Source organism: Caretta caretta, chromosome 9 (genome assembly GCF_965140235.1).
Source record: "Caretta caretta isolate rCarCar2 chromosome 9, rCarCar1.hap1, whole genome shotgun sequence".
Lineage (NCBI taxonomy): Eukaryota > Metazoa > Chordata > Testudines > Cheloniidae > Caretta > Caretta caretta.
In genome coordinates, this window is record NC_134214.1 from 48,978,710 (window position 1) to 48,993,636 (window position 14,927).

Genomic DNA, 14,927 nt, shown 5'->3' on the forward strand with positions numbered 1-14,927 from the left:
ACAGTGGAAGAGAACTGATCTCAAATAAGGCAACTGGTAACGTCTGCAGTTGAAGTACACCAGCACTCCTGCCTAGTGGCACAGACTAGCACCAATGCATCTGCGGACCTGGGTCTGTGATAGGTTTCCAATCAAAACTAACCAACAGCATGAATTCCTAGTTTCAGATCCTGAATGCTCATAATGAAGCACTCATTAAAAATATAAAGGCTAAAAATTATAGAAGTTTGGTGAATAATTTCAAATTACTAATAAAGTTGAGAAAATCTGAACCTGTTTATGGACAATTAGTGAACAGAAAAACAGGCAAAGGATCAGTTCCTGATCTCACATCAGTCTAATCCTGGTATAAACCCATTTATTCCAACAGTTAGTCCGGATTTGCACCAGCATAAGTGAGGTCAGAATTTAGCTCTATATGCCTTGGACAAATTATTTGCAACCGTGCTGTATGTAACAGTTGTGACTGTGTTCTCTGTTAAACTCCTTTGCATTTCTAAGGGGTCTGCCTGTTGGCCAGGGAAGCTGCCATTTTGTGAGTCAGATTTGACTCAGCGTATATCAGAGGTGACACACTTCGTCCTTCTCCCATGGAGACTTTAATTGTGTTCAGTCTTGTTTTGTTGTTTCCTTAATCTAACAAAAGTGATTCAAACTGTAAGTACATTTGCTCATTGTGAACTGAAAAATATAAAACTGCAACTAGAATTGAGCAAATAGTTGAGAAATTTAATTAATGTTTCACTGTCTCCCAAACTGTGAGTGACCCAGTGAATGGTTACATTTACCTTGGCAATTTTCCCCATTTCATAAATGTTTGCTTTCTCATCTTCAAACTCTGTAAAGGATGCTTCGATCCTGGCAATGGTCTCCTCATGATTGTTGCAGACACTTGGAAGCCCTTTGGGGAAGTAGAAACGTGGAATGTTTATGGACACAGGGGCATTGATAATGACTTTATTCACAGTCACAAGAGGTCGTGGGCTGATTGCTGATTTCAAAGGGGCTGGGGATGGAGTCCCAGGCTTCTTCTCTTGTTTATTTTGAACCTGAAAAGATAATGCAAGAAATAAATACTTTTCCTACCATATAAAATTTAAAAAAAAAAGAGGGGGTGTGTGGACCCTCCTGTTCCAAATGCACAAGACATTGACGAGCATCAAAAATACTTAGTAATTCAGGTGTGTGTATTACATGATACAAAAGTCCCATGTTAAAATTATTATTAAGGTTGCAAAGTCAAACATCCAAAAGCTAGGAAATGCAAGATTAAAGCTGTCTGTACAACCTTAGCTCCATCCATCAGTATATGTGCATTATGATACAAATTTCAATCACATATTACTTTTTCCACAGGACCTCTGCCTCATTCAGTGCACACGATGGTTGGTGTTCAGGGAGTGAAGCCCCCTGTTCAATATTTCTTTTCATCCTCATCATTCAGTGTGTGGCCTCCATGCCTTGTTAACTGCACAGCAGCCAACTCTTGCACTGAATGAGTTGTTGCACTTTTTTTTTAATTTCTTCATGGAAATAGAAGCTTATTTCTATGGGGTTCATCACTACAGTTCCTGAGGGCCTGAATTCACCCTCACAACAGCCACAACAGCAGGGCAGTATTATTATCCCCTTTTCCAGATAGAAGAACTGAGGCCCAAAGAGATTAAAGCCAAGATTTGCAAGAGTGTCTCAAAATTCTGGGAGCCTTAGTGACTGGGTGCCTAAAACTGAGATGCCCAAGACCTGATTTTTCAGAGATGATGAGCACTGGCAGCTGCCATGGACTTCAATTGGAATTGTGAGCCGTTAGCACTTTCGAAAATTGTTCTCAAGGAGAGCACCCAGGAGAGAAGGAACACAAAATTAGTAGTCACATCTGAAAAGTCTGGCTTAAGGTCCCAGTTCAGAAAAGTATTTCTTTGTAGGAAAGGCATTTAAGCAGATAGCTAAGGACAAGACTTGAGCAGGTGCTTAAGTGCTTTCCTGAATCTGGGCCTAGGTTATTTGCGTAACACCAAACAGGAAATCTGTGGCAGAACCAGAGATAGAAGCTGGTAGTCCTGTGTCCCAGTCCACAAGATCATCCTTTCTCCCCCTGTAGACCCCTGCCTCATTCACTATGCAATCTCATTCCATTCACCATTCTGCCTATAATGGATGTACAGTTGCTAGGGAGGCACACTAGGCCATCCCTTTAATGAACCTCTGTAGTCTTTTAGTTCTGTTCACTTTAATATTTTTTGGAGAAAAGTAATGAAAATTATAAGCCTGAGCATATTCTAATTTTAAGTACTTTTGAAATAACTAAATTATGAGGTTGTAAATTTAGAATTTTTTAAAAAACTTTTTTTTAAAAGACATTACATGGGGATCTTTGTTCTGGGGCTTTTTTGAACACTTTAAATGTGAAATAGAAAATAGTCATCAAAACTACACATTGATAAATAATACCTTATTTTTGTTGGAAAAAGACAAAGTTATTTACAATTAACTAGCTTACTCAACTAGTTTACAGTAACACAGCAGAAAAAGAGGGCTGATGAGCCCACCTGTGATGTCAACATTCCCCTGGCACCGAACAGTTTCTTGTCCAGTCTCCTAACTACAGAACCAAAGGGTGGCCATTTTTCCTGGGAGACGCCTGGCTTCAGTTCCATTGTGAACAATGGAAAATAGCAAGACAACTTTACTAGGGACAGTGTCATTGCCACATGCAACATGAGAGAAAGTTTCATGGAGGCTAATTGGATAACCATATATTATTTTTTAAAAATAAACTTTAAGCTTCCTGTCTATGTTTTTTCAATGTCTTTATTTGAAACATTTGTAAAAGACAAGGAACTTCAAACAAAAAACACTTTGTGTAAATCAGTTAAGGTTGCCAAGAGACAACAATGCCAAAGTCAAAACCACAAAACCCAAGAAATATAGAATAAAGCTGTGTGCACACATCCATTACCTTCTTCCACATTCCCACCCAAAAATATGCTCACAGTCAAATCCTCTAGCAAATCAGCCCTACTGAACAATAGTCACCAAGCTGACACCAAAACAACCTTAACTTTGCCCTCTGAGGAATGCATAAAAAACACAGTGCAAGTCTGTCTCATGGGTAGGATACATAGTAGCCCACAAATCAAAGATCACACATCCATACTGCTAAAAATATGTAGCCAAAAGAACCCATGTCATAACCATAGGGGTAGCCTAAATTCCTCCTTACCTGTAAGGGGTTAAGAAGCTCAAGTAACCTGGTTGACACCTGACCAAAGGAACCAATGGGGACAGAAGATACTTTCAAATCTTGCAGGGGGAGGTTTTGTTTTGGGTTCTTTGTTTCTGTGGTCATTCGCTCTTGGGACTAAGAGGGACCGGACATCAATTCATGTTCTCCAAATATTCCTGAACAAGTCTCTCATATTTCAAACTTGTAAGTAACAGGCAGGCAAGGCATATTAGTTTACCTTTGTTTTCTCAACTTGTGAATTTCCCTTTGCTAGAGGGAGGTTTGTCCCTGTTTTGTTGTAACTTTGAAACTAAGGCTAGAGGGGGTTCCTCTGTGCTCTTTGAATTTTCTGCTACTCTGTAAGGTTAACTACCAGCCTAAATTTACAGAGGTGATTCTTTTACCTTTTTCTCTTTGAATAAAATCCTGATTTTTCCATTGTTCCAAGACCCAGGGGTTTGGGTCTTTGATCATTTTGTAACCAATTGGTTAGGATATTATTCTCAAGCCTCCCTAGGAAAGGGGGTGTATAGGCTTGGGGGAATATTTTGGGGGAATAGGACTCCAAGTGGTCCTTTCCCTGATTGTTTGTTAAATCACTTGGTGATGGTAGCGATCCCAAGGCAAGAAGGGAGTCTGTGCCTTGGGGAAGTTTTAACCTAACCTTGTAAGAATAAGCTTAGGGGAACTGCCTAATTTTCATGCGGGTCCCCACATCTGTACCCCAGAGTTCAGAGTGGGGAAGGAACCCTGACAACCCATGATGGGAAAAAAATACTAGCATCATTATACTATTGTTCACAATTCTAGTATTACACAGACATTTGTTGTAAGAGGTGTCAATGTTCCTAAGAAGAAACACCACCAGGCTCAGCTCTCCTTGACATAGGGCCTGTGGGCTCAATCCTTTCCCGACTGCAGGGTTCTAGAATAGGGCAGGTGGCCCTGGGAAGATCGAACTCAATGAGAGGAGGAAGCAGAAGGCCTTTTTTGTATGGCGGAGGGAGATGAAGACAATACCCTTCCAGGCAGGAACCTTCTGTGCTAATATGCCTCCTTGCCCTCCGGCAACTACTGCTGCCCAAGGGCAGTCACCTCACTTAGAGTTTGGGAACCTCTTCCTTCTGGAAGCCATCCCAGTACCCTGAAGTGATATACGCAGGCTCTCTTCCTGTCCTGTCCATCTATTGCCCTTCTATGGCTCTTCCTCCTCCTCTGCACCCAGGTATCAGGAGGTATGACGGGAGGAAGTCATATTTATTTACTCTTCCGTGGTTTCACTTAAGGTATTTTTTTTAAAGGAGCTGGTAAGTAAATGTTCAAATAGTTTTGGTTACTGTTTGCTAAAATTATTCCAAATATTTAAAAAAAAATTTTATGAAGAAGGAACCTTGTTTAATCTAATTAAATAGAAGCAGAATTTATGGGTGGCTAATGAGGTAGTCATTCGTCTTTGCTGCTTTTGGTATTTTCTAGGAACATGGAGCCTTTTTCCTAGCACATTTTAAACACTTTAACTTGCCAGGAAATTATTTTTAAAAAGTGAAAGCAATGCAATTGCTGGAGCCTCTCTGATTGCAATTTTCCATTCAGTTTGCTGGCACACCGTTCTGTCTGTCCCACAGGGTCCTGTAAAGCTAGCCTCTCAGAGATGGTAGGGGGCAGGGGAGGATTTCTTATCTGCTAACTCTCTCTTCACTTTTCCCCCTATAAGCAGAGAGGACTTCTTCCCTCCACAGGATTCCCTCTCATCACAGAGTGGGAATGTGTGCGTACATGTACACTTGCTAACCACAGCATAGTAACACACAAGCTCTATATGGGACTGGATTAGACCCAAGAGCTCAAAGGCCAGGTTCCTGAGCCTCTCCAATTCTCTTCTCCGCCCTCACAACACAGAAGCAGCAGGAGACCTGCACCAGCTTTCAGTAACTTCCAATTCACTCAGTACCAGTTTTCAAAGGTGAGGCAGCATGGTTAGTGAATCAGGCCTTAGATCTGGACCCAGGACACCTGGAAAGGGGTTCTGGAACAATTTGTACAGTGGGAGTGCTGAGAGCCGTTTAAACAAACTGTAAACCCTGTATATAATGGAAACCACTTCAAGCCAGGGGGTGTGGCAGCAGCCCTACTTCTAGTACTCATCCACCTGGGTTCTACTCCCAGCTCTGCACTGACCTGCTGGGTGACCTCAGGCAAGCCATTCCCCTCCCTGAGTCTCTGGTTCCCCTGATCTGTCTTTCCTATCTGGGGAGAGTTTTTCTGGAAGCACCAGTCTCCTCCTATATGTCGGTACAGTGCTCAGTGCAATGGGAAATCTCAGCAGGGGCCTCTAACATGCTACATTAGTGCAAATAATCATAACTGAAACAGAGGCTGTGACAATCCCAACATTGCCAACTCTTGTGGTTTTATTGTGAGCCTCGCAATAACTGATATTTTACGTAAAACATTTAAGTAAGTAGGAAAATAAGTAGGTATTTTACTTATTTATTTTAACATGACTCCAGCTCCTGGATTCATGTTACTATATGCAAATTTCAGCTTCCACTGAAAAAAAGAAGTGACATTTCTAGCCCTCATGGCTGTGGAGAAATATAGAAAAACACGATCCATGTGCCCACAATGGCCCAGAAACCAGAAAGGTAAGAAAAAGAACCCAAAGCAAATTACTTGTTTTAAAGGGGTCTGACTCTTCTTTTTAACATTTGGGGTTTGCGATACTGCTTTCTATCCAGCCCCAGCCCCCATAACCACAGGACCAAAGATATCACTTCCATCAGGAACAAGATTTCTCTAGGGAGCCGAAACATTCCTGACTCAACCCAGAACGCTCTGGTCCTGGACCATCACAACACAGGGTTGCCCCCTTCTCTTCTCTCCCCTACTCTCCATTATAGGCATAGACTCACATCATTCACAAAATTCCTTTACACAGCATGGTGGCACAAGACTTCATCAACTCTGCCCTCCCACACAAACAGCCCTGGCCTCTGGGCAATCTTCTCACTCCCCAGGTATCTAGTGCATCACAACCTCACTGGCACAGAGAGCAAGGCCTTCTACAACCTCCATATTGCCAGCTCCAAGTATTCAAAAGTGGTGAATAAGAAAATTGGCTTAAAAGTAGGGCTGTCAATTAATCAGAGTTAATTCATGTGATTAACTCAAAAAATTAATCATGATTAAAAAATTATTCACAATTAAATACAAAGTGATATTTATTAAATATTTTGGATGTTCAACATTTTCAAATATATTAATTTCAATTACAACACAGAATACACAGTAGAGTGCTCACTTTATAGCATTTTCATTACAAACATTTGCACTGTAAAAATGGCAAACAAGAAATATTATTTTTCAATTCACCTCATACAAGAACTGTACGCAATCTCTTTATCATGAAAATGCAACTTACAAATGTAGATTTTTTGTTAAATAACTGCACTCAAAAATAAAACAATGTTAAACTTTAGAGCCTACAAGTCCACTCAGTCCTACTTCTTGTTCAGCCAGTCACTAAGACTAACATGTTTGTTTACATTTATGGGAGATAATGCTGCCTGCTTCTTATTTACAACGTCACCAGAAAATGAGAACAGGCATTCGCATGGCACTTTTGTAGCCGGCATTGCAAGGTATTTACATGCCAGACATGCTAAACATTAGTATGCCCCTTCACATTTCGGCCACCATTCCAGAGGACATGCTTCCATGCTGATGATGCTCTTTAAAAAAATAATGCATTAATTAAATTTGTGGCTGAACTCCGTGGGGGAGAACTATATATCTCCTGCTCTGTTTTACCCACATTCTGCCATATATTTCATGTTACAGCAGTCTTGGATGATGACCCAACGCGTGTTGTTCGTTTTAAGAACGCTTTCACTGCAGATTTGACAAAACACAAAGAAGGTACCAATGTGAGATTTCTAAAGATAGCTACATCACTCGACCCCAGGTTTAAGAATCTGAAGTTCCTTCCAAAATCTCAGGGGGATGCGGTATGGAGCATGCTTTCAGAAGTCTTAAAAGAGCAACACTCAGATGCGGAAACTACAGAATCTGAACCATCAAAAAAGAAAATCAACCTGCAGGTGGCATCTCACTCAGATGATGAAAATGAACATGTGTCGGTCCGCACTGCTTTGAATGGTTATCGAGCAGAAGCTGTTATCATCCTTTGGAATGATGGCTGAAGCGTGAAGGGACATATGAATCTTAAGTGCATCTGGCACATAAATATCTTGCAATGCCAGCTACAACAATGCCATGCGAATGCCTGTTCTCACTTTCAGGTGATATTGTAAACAAGAAGTGGGTAGCATTATCTCCTGCAAATGTAAACAAACTTGTTTATCTGAGTGATTAGCTGGACAAGAAGTAGGACTGAGAGGACTTGTAGACTAACGTTTTACATTGTTTTATTTTTGAATTCAGTAAATTTTTGTCCTTCTATATTTGTAAGTTCAACTTTCATGATAAAGAGATTGCACTACAGTACTTGTATTAGATTAACTGAAAAATACTATTTCTTTTGTTTTTTATGGTGCAAAGATTTGTAATAAATAAATATAAAGTGAGCACTGTACACTTTGTATTCTGTGTTGTAACTGAAATCAATATATTTGAAAATATAGAAAATTTCAAAAACTATTTAAATAAATGGTATTCTATTATTGTTTCACAGCAATTAATTTTTTAATTGCTTGACAGCCTACTTAGAAGTAATGAGATTTAAAAATTATACATGTTGGGTTCTCTTCTTTGCCTTCTGTCTTCTCAGCTTTCGTACACAATCACTTCACCTTTTCAAGCTTCTTCCAAAACCATGAGGGCTAGAAACTGAACCTTTTTTTTAAAATGAAAGCTGAGATTTTCGTGTAATCTATTGTAGTGAGCAGCTGAGACATGTCTCTCGGTGGTGCCTTAGAAATGGCTCAGAGACTCTGGACTTCGGAGTTTGATCAGTCCTGCAGTTTGAAGTCTCAGAGTGGTTAATGGTTCCCTGGTAGTGAGGGGTGGGGCTGAGCTGATCTAAGCAGGGAGACTTGATGTAAAAAGTCACTTGCCAGGCAAGCTTGAGAGCCATGAACAGAGGCAGCTAACAGGGAAGTTTCAGAGGGGGTCTGGAGCGGGAGCAAGAGAGGCTTTCCTTTCAGGTTCAGGTCTATGTGCAATTTCAAGGTGACCAGCAATGGAACAGTGGGGGTGACCTGTGATGGATGCGCCATGTTTTCTTTTCTGCCTGAAGCCAGAAGGGACTTCTGTGCATAAAGTACAAGTTTAGTGGCTGTGCTGGAGGGAAAGATTCTTGGATTGGAGAGTCAAGAAGAGACGCTCCTGAGAATCAGAGACACTGAGGTGTTCCTAGACAGCCAGGCTCAGGAAATATTGGCCCCCACAGGTATAAGAAAGAATGGAGCTGACCACCAAAATGTCACAGAGAGAAGAAGTCAGAGAGGAGACCTGGCAGTTTATAACCAGGGGAAAGAGGTCATGGCAACATTCTACAAAGCTGGAAACAGAGGAGGATGGACAGGGTGTGGCTGTCAGAGAGAAGTAGTCCAGGAGGAATTTCACACAGCTAGAATTTTCCAATCGATACCAAGTCTTCAACATGGAAATTGTGGAAGACACCTCTCAAGATCCAGCTGGTCCAAGGGAACAGAGAGATGTATGGGACATATATGTAGATCGCAGCTCGGCCCAACCTATATGAAAAACAGGCTTGCCCGTACAGAATTCTCCAACAGTCTAAGGAAGACAAACAATCCTTGTTTGGGATTCAGGACTCAGAAGAATCTAAAACATTCTGCAAAGGACAAGCGGACAACAGGACAGTGTGCTGCCATCCCAATGCCAAGACAAAAGCTGTCACTCCAAGATTGGATAGGCTTTGGAAATTAAGAGGTAAGGATCAACTGGTGATGGTTCATATTGGCACTAATGACACTGCCTTTCAGGCTATCTCACAGAGAATAGGGAATTTAGAAGCGTGCTAAAGAAGAATGTCCAACGAATCTTCTCTGGGATTCTTCCTGTTATGCAAGCAAAGGAAGACAGAAGGCAGAAGATTCTGGAAGTGAACCTCTGGCTAGGTAACTGGTTTAGGGTGGAAGGTTTTGGTTTTGTGGAACATTGCTCCACCTTCTAAGCAGTACAGTTTTGATGCTTTCCATGTGAGCAGAATCTCCTTGGGAACTAGCTAGCTAGGGTAGTCAGAAGGGCATTAAACCAATAACAAAGGGGGAAGAATAAAGACAGAATATGTGAGCACTAATTTAGCCCAGAATAAAGATTCTGAAAGCAAAAATTAATCAAGGAACCAAAGGACATGAGGAGAAGAAATTCTTTAATTGCCTGTATACCAATGTTAGGTTCCTGGATAACAAACAAGGAATTGGAATTGCTCATTCATGAGCATAAATTTGACTTCACTGGTATTATTGAAACCTGGTGGGATGATTTGCACAATTGGAATGTTAAAATCTATTGTCATAATCTAGGAAAGATCAAGAGGGCAAAGAGGGAGCGGGAGAGGCTCTCTACATCAAAACTGACATTACCTGTTTCCAAGTGTCTGATAACTCAGAAGAAAATGACCCTGAATGCTTATGGATCAATGTCCTAACAGATAAAGCATAACATGGGGTATTAGTTGGTGTCTGCTACATACCACCGAACCACACTATGAAACAGGATGAGAGGTTCCTACACACCTATCTACAATGTATAGGGGAAAAAAGCTGTTTGATCTTACAGGACTTCAATCTGAGTGACACGTGCTGAAGGTCTCCTGCTGCTAGTACTAAAACATCCTTGGAATTTCAAAAATTATAGATAATAATTTCCTAACTCAAAACCAGGGGGGATTCCAATATTAGACCTAGTCTTAACAGATAAAGAGGAACTGATCATAGAACTAAAAATGATTGGTAGCTTCAGTAAAAGTGATCATGACTTGATTACATTTATAATGTGCAAACAGAACTAAGTCCAGATCAGTAATACACACACACACACACACTTGTAGTCTGGGAGCCACCTCCTGAGCACGCCGTTGGGGCCGGAGGTCAATCTGCACTGGCCTACCTCGGTTTCCCTCTCAGTGAGGTAACAATGAGTTCACTTTAAAAGCCCACAAAGAGAAGCCAAACACTCTATTCTACATCAATATCTCCCTCTCTAGTGGAGACTTCTAGAAAAGTGTTTGAACAACAGTTTACATGCTCTTACTTCAGAGCCCAGGCAAAACTTTAAAAGTCCCAAAACAAAAAGTCTCCAGCAGCAGCTCCTTCTGTAAGGCCTCAGGCTTGCTCAGTCTCTCCCAGATGGAGAGCTTTGTAATTCCTTCTTTCTATTTCTTCAAAGTCTCTCTTAGACCTTCCTGCCTAGAAAGCTCTGTAGTCCCCTCTTTCTCCAGCTGGAACTCCCAGCTGCTCTTTAATAGGGGAATCACCTGATCCCTCTCAGGTGTGTCTACTTAGTAACCAGGGTTAGCTGACTCCAGATCTCTAGGCCATAAAGGTGGAAGCCACATGGTCACGGTGCTTTGAAAAGGGCCAGTTTCAAAAAGCTGAAAACAACTATGAGCCAAATCAGCTAGCAGGAAGTATATAATCAGAAAAATATGAATGATAATTGGGAATTGTTTAAGAATACCTTACACTAAATACCCAAAAAGCCACAATCCCACAATGGAGGAAGAAAGCCAAACCGGCAGCTATAAAAAAAATTAAAAATTAAATATAAAAAATGGAAGAAAGGGCAAGTTGATAGCAATGAATATAATTCAGAAGCTAGGAATTGTAGAAAATTGATAAGGGAAGCCAAGGGACACAAGGAGAACTCTATGGCGAGCAGAGTTAAGGTCAATAAGGAGTTATTTAAGGATATTAGAAACAAAATGAATCCTGACAACGATACTGGTCCAATAAATGGTAGAATTATTAATAACAATGCAGGAAAGGCAGAAGTGTTCAATAAATATTTCTGTTCTATAGTGTGTGTGTACGGAGGAGAATGATATAGTTATATCATATAATAACAAGCTTTCCATTCCACTAGTATCTTAAGAGGTTGTTAAACTGCAGTTACTAAAGTTAGATATTTTTTAAGTTAGCAAGTCTGGATAATTTGCATCCAAGAGTTTTAAAAGAGCTGGCTAAGGAGCTTTCTGGACTATTAATGTTGTTTTTTAATAGATCTTGGAACTCTGGGAAAGTTCCAGAAGACTGCAAGAAAGCTAGTGTTGTGCCAATATTTGAAAAGCGTAAATGGGATGACATACATAGTTACAGACCTGTCAGTATTGCACAGTCCCCTGGCAAGATAATGGAGAGACTGATACGGAACTCTATTAATACAGAATTAAAGAAGGGTAATATAATTAATATCAATCAGCACGGGTTTATGGAAAATATATCCTGTCAAGCTAACTTGATTTCTTTTTTTGATGAGATTTCAAGTTTGGTTGATAAAAGTAACAGTGTAGATGTAATATACTTAAGTCTTCTGTAAGGCATTTGAATTGGTACTGCACAACATTTTGATTAAAAAACCAAAGCAATATTAAATTAACACGGCACATATTAAAAGCTGTCTAACTGATAGGTTTTAAAAGGTAATTGTAAATGAGGAATCATTATCAAGTGGATATGTTTCTAGTGTGATCCCTCATGGATTTGTTCTTGGCACTACACTACTTACCATTTTTATCTATGACCTGGAAGAAAACAAAATCATCATTGAGAACGACACAACAATGGGGGAGCGGTAAATAATGAAAAGGATAGGTCATTTACACAGAGCGATCTGGATCACTTGGGTAAGCTGAGCACAAGCTGAACATAAACTCCCAGATCAATGTTGTACCCAAAAGGGTTAATGCGATCCTTGGATGTATAAACAGGGGAATCTCGAGTAGGAGTAGAGGGGATAATTTTACATCTGCATTTGGAACTGATGCGACCACTGCTGTAATAGTGTGTCCACAATTTAAGAAGGAGGATAAAAATTGGAGAGGGTTCAGAAAAGAGTCAAGAGAATGACTAAAAGATTAGAAAACATGCCTTTTGGTGATAGACTCAAGGAGCTCAATCTATTTATCTTAACAAAGAGATGGGGTTCAGTCTATATAAGATTACAGTCTACAAGTACATACATGGGGAACAAATATTTGATAATCGGCTCTTCAATCTAGCAGAGAAAGGAATAACATGATCCAATGGCTGGAGGTTGAAGCTAGACATTCACACTGGAAATAAGATGTAAATTTTAAATAGTGAAAGTAATTAACCATTAGAACAATTTACAAAGGACAATTTTTAAATCAAGATTGAATGTTTTTCTAAAAGATATGCCATAGGAATTATTTCAGGGAAGTTCTCTGTCCTGTGTTATACAGGAGATCAGACTAGATGATCACAGTGGTCCCTTCTGGCCTTGGGATATATGAGTCTCAATCTTCCTTTATCCCACTGCTGCTGTGGTAGCACAGCATCCTGACTCACTGGTGAAGCCATAGACCAGCTCCCCAGGCCACAGCCCTAGTAACCAGATAACTCATGAAACAAGAGACACCAAGCTAGGTTACTTCACCTCTCACAGGTATCACGACACATAAAAATGCCACATTTTGCATTTGCAACACAAAATTAAATGTGTAATTTGCTAATCAGCCCTCCAAAAATCATTCTTTTTCCTGAAGTCAGAAAGGATCTTAGGACAGAAACAAATTACATATAGATCCTTAGATTTTGAGGCCAGAAGGGGTCTCCTGCATAGCACAGGCCACACAACTTCACTGAGGTTTCTCTGCATCAAACCCATACATTCCAGTTGAGCAAGAGCATGGTCCTTAGAAAGAGACATATAATCTCAATTTAAATATTTCCCGTGACAGAGAATCCACTACATCCTAGGAAAGTTATTCCCAGTGGTCAATTACCCTGACTATTAAAAATATCAACCTTATTTTGAGGCTGAATTTGTCTAGCTTCAGCTTCCAGCCTTTGGAATCTTGGATTTTGTTCTGGCCTTGTCTGCAAAATTAAAGAGCTTTCTGCTATCAGAATTCTTCTTCCATGTAGGGACTTGTAGACCATGACCTAGTTGCCTCTTAGCCATCTCTTGAATAAACTAAGTAGATTGAGCGTCTTTAGTCTCTTACTGTCAGGCTGGTTTTCCAGACCTTGAATCATTTGTAGCTCTTCTCCAAACCCTCTACAATTTTTCAACATCTTTGAAGTGAGGACACCTCAACATCTTTTTTGAAGTGAGGACACCTGGAGTGGACACAGTACCCCAGGAATGATCTCACTAAGGCCATATGCAATGGTAAACACCTCCCTGCTTCAACTTGATATTCTCCTGCTCATACATCCAAGGATTGCATTTACTCACTTAACCACCACATTAGACTGGGAGCTGATGTCCAGTTAGTTACCCACCATGACTGCTAAGTCCATTTCAGAGTCATTGTTTTCCAAAATCCAGTCTCACTCTATATAAGCATGACCTAAATTCTGGGTTTCTAGACCTATAACCCTGCATTTAGCTGTTTGAAAATGAATGTCGTTCAAGGCTTACCATGCAATCTGGATTGCTCTGTAGAACTGACTTGTCCTTATCATTTACCACTCCACCAATTTGGGTATCATCTGAAAACTTTACCAGCAATGATTTGGTATTCTTACAGATCACTGATAAAGATACTGAATAGCACTGGGCCTAGAGCAGACCCCTGTGCAGGCCCCCCCACCAAAAAACATCCCCATTAGAGGATGATTCCCCAGTTACATATCAGGCTATGCCCACACTGCTCAGTAATTGACAGAAGGAGCACTACCATCTATAACAAATTATAAATGCAAATTCAAGTGTCATACACACTTGTCACAGCTTAGTGACAAATGGATCTACAAACATGCCAAATGTGAGGAAGATTTTGACACAAAGTGATAATGAAATAAATCTATAATTTGTTACATATAGCTGGAGTGGTCACTTGATGCACCTTTTAGCTAAAGACAGATACTCCAGGAATAAAGGAAAATATAGTTGAAACTGTAAAATACTTCCATAATAACCACTTTTCGTAAGCTGTGCATAAAATAGCTAACCAGATCATAGCTTATTCTACCTCAAGGTGCCTAATGGCATTCAGAAGCTAATTGTTTTGAGTAGTTTGTTAAGAACTAGCATAACTGGATGATAATTTGTGCAGATAACTGTGACAAAACAGATGGTGTTGTCACTGCCTATGTAGTAAACATAGGGATGAAGAGAAATTTAGAAGAACAGACTGAATATTTCCATTGGCTTGGACAAAGTGCAAATGGATGGCTGTAACATTATTAATGCTGTCGAGACATTTGGAAGGTACTTCAGGAAACACCACAGAGAAATATTTAAGGACAAACTTACATTACAGGCAGTGAAGAAACAGATGCAGCAAGCACTTGCTCCACTTCATTTTATTATCTATGTTCTCAACCCAAAGCTCCAGGGTATGTCTAAGTACAAATAAGGTGCATGCTGCTATGACATGGTCATTGGTTAATCAACCAACAAAACAGATTTCAGGGACGAAGAAGAATCAGTCCAAACACGTTTGCTGCTGACCCTACCAATAAAGTTGAATCACTGAAGTCCCTGGTGATCCATATAGATGTAGAGTTTATAAAAAAGTCAC

General features: G+C 40.2%; 1 protein-coding gene across 5 annotated transcripts in view; it reads right to left on the bottom strand.

The window, feature by feature from the left end:
- Positions 1 to 14,927, bottom strand: part of PPP2R3A (protein phosphatase 2 regulatory subunit B''alpha) — a 141,953-nt gene that overhangs the window by 73,567 nt on the left and 53,459 nt on the right. For 3 of the 5 annotated variants that reach the window (XM_048863979.2, XM_048863977.2, XM_048863980.2), the window contains one exon: positions 789 to 1,049. In XM_048863979.2, the coding sequence (XP_048719936.2) occupies positions 789 to 1,049 (261 nt within the window). The remainder of the gene's footprint in view (positions 1 to 788; positions 1,050 to 14,927) is intronic. The other 2 variants (XM_075132274.1, XM_075132275.1) reach the window with 1 other exon arrangement.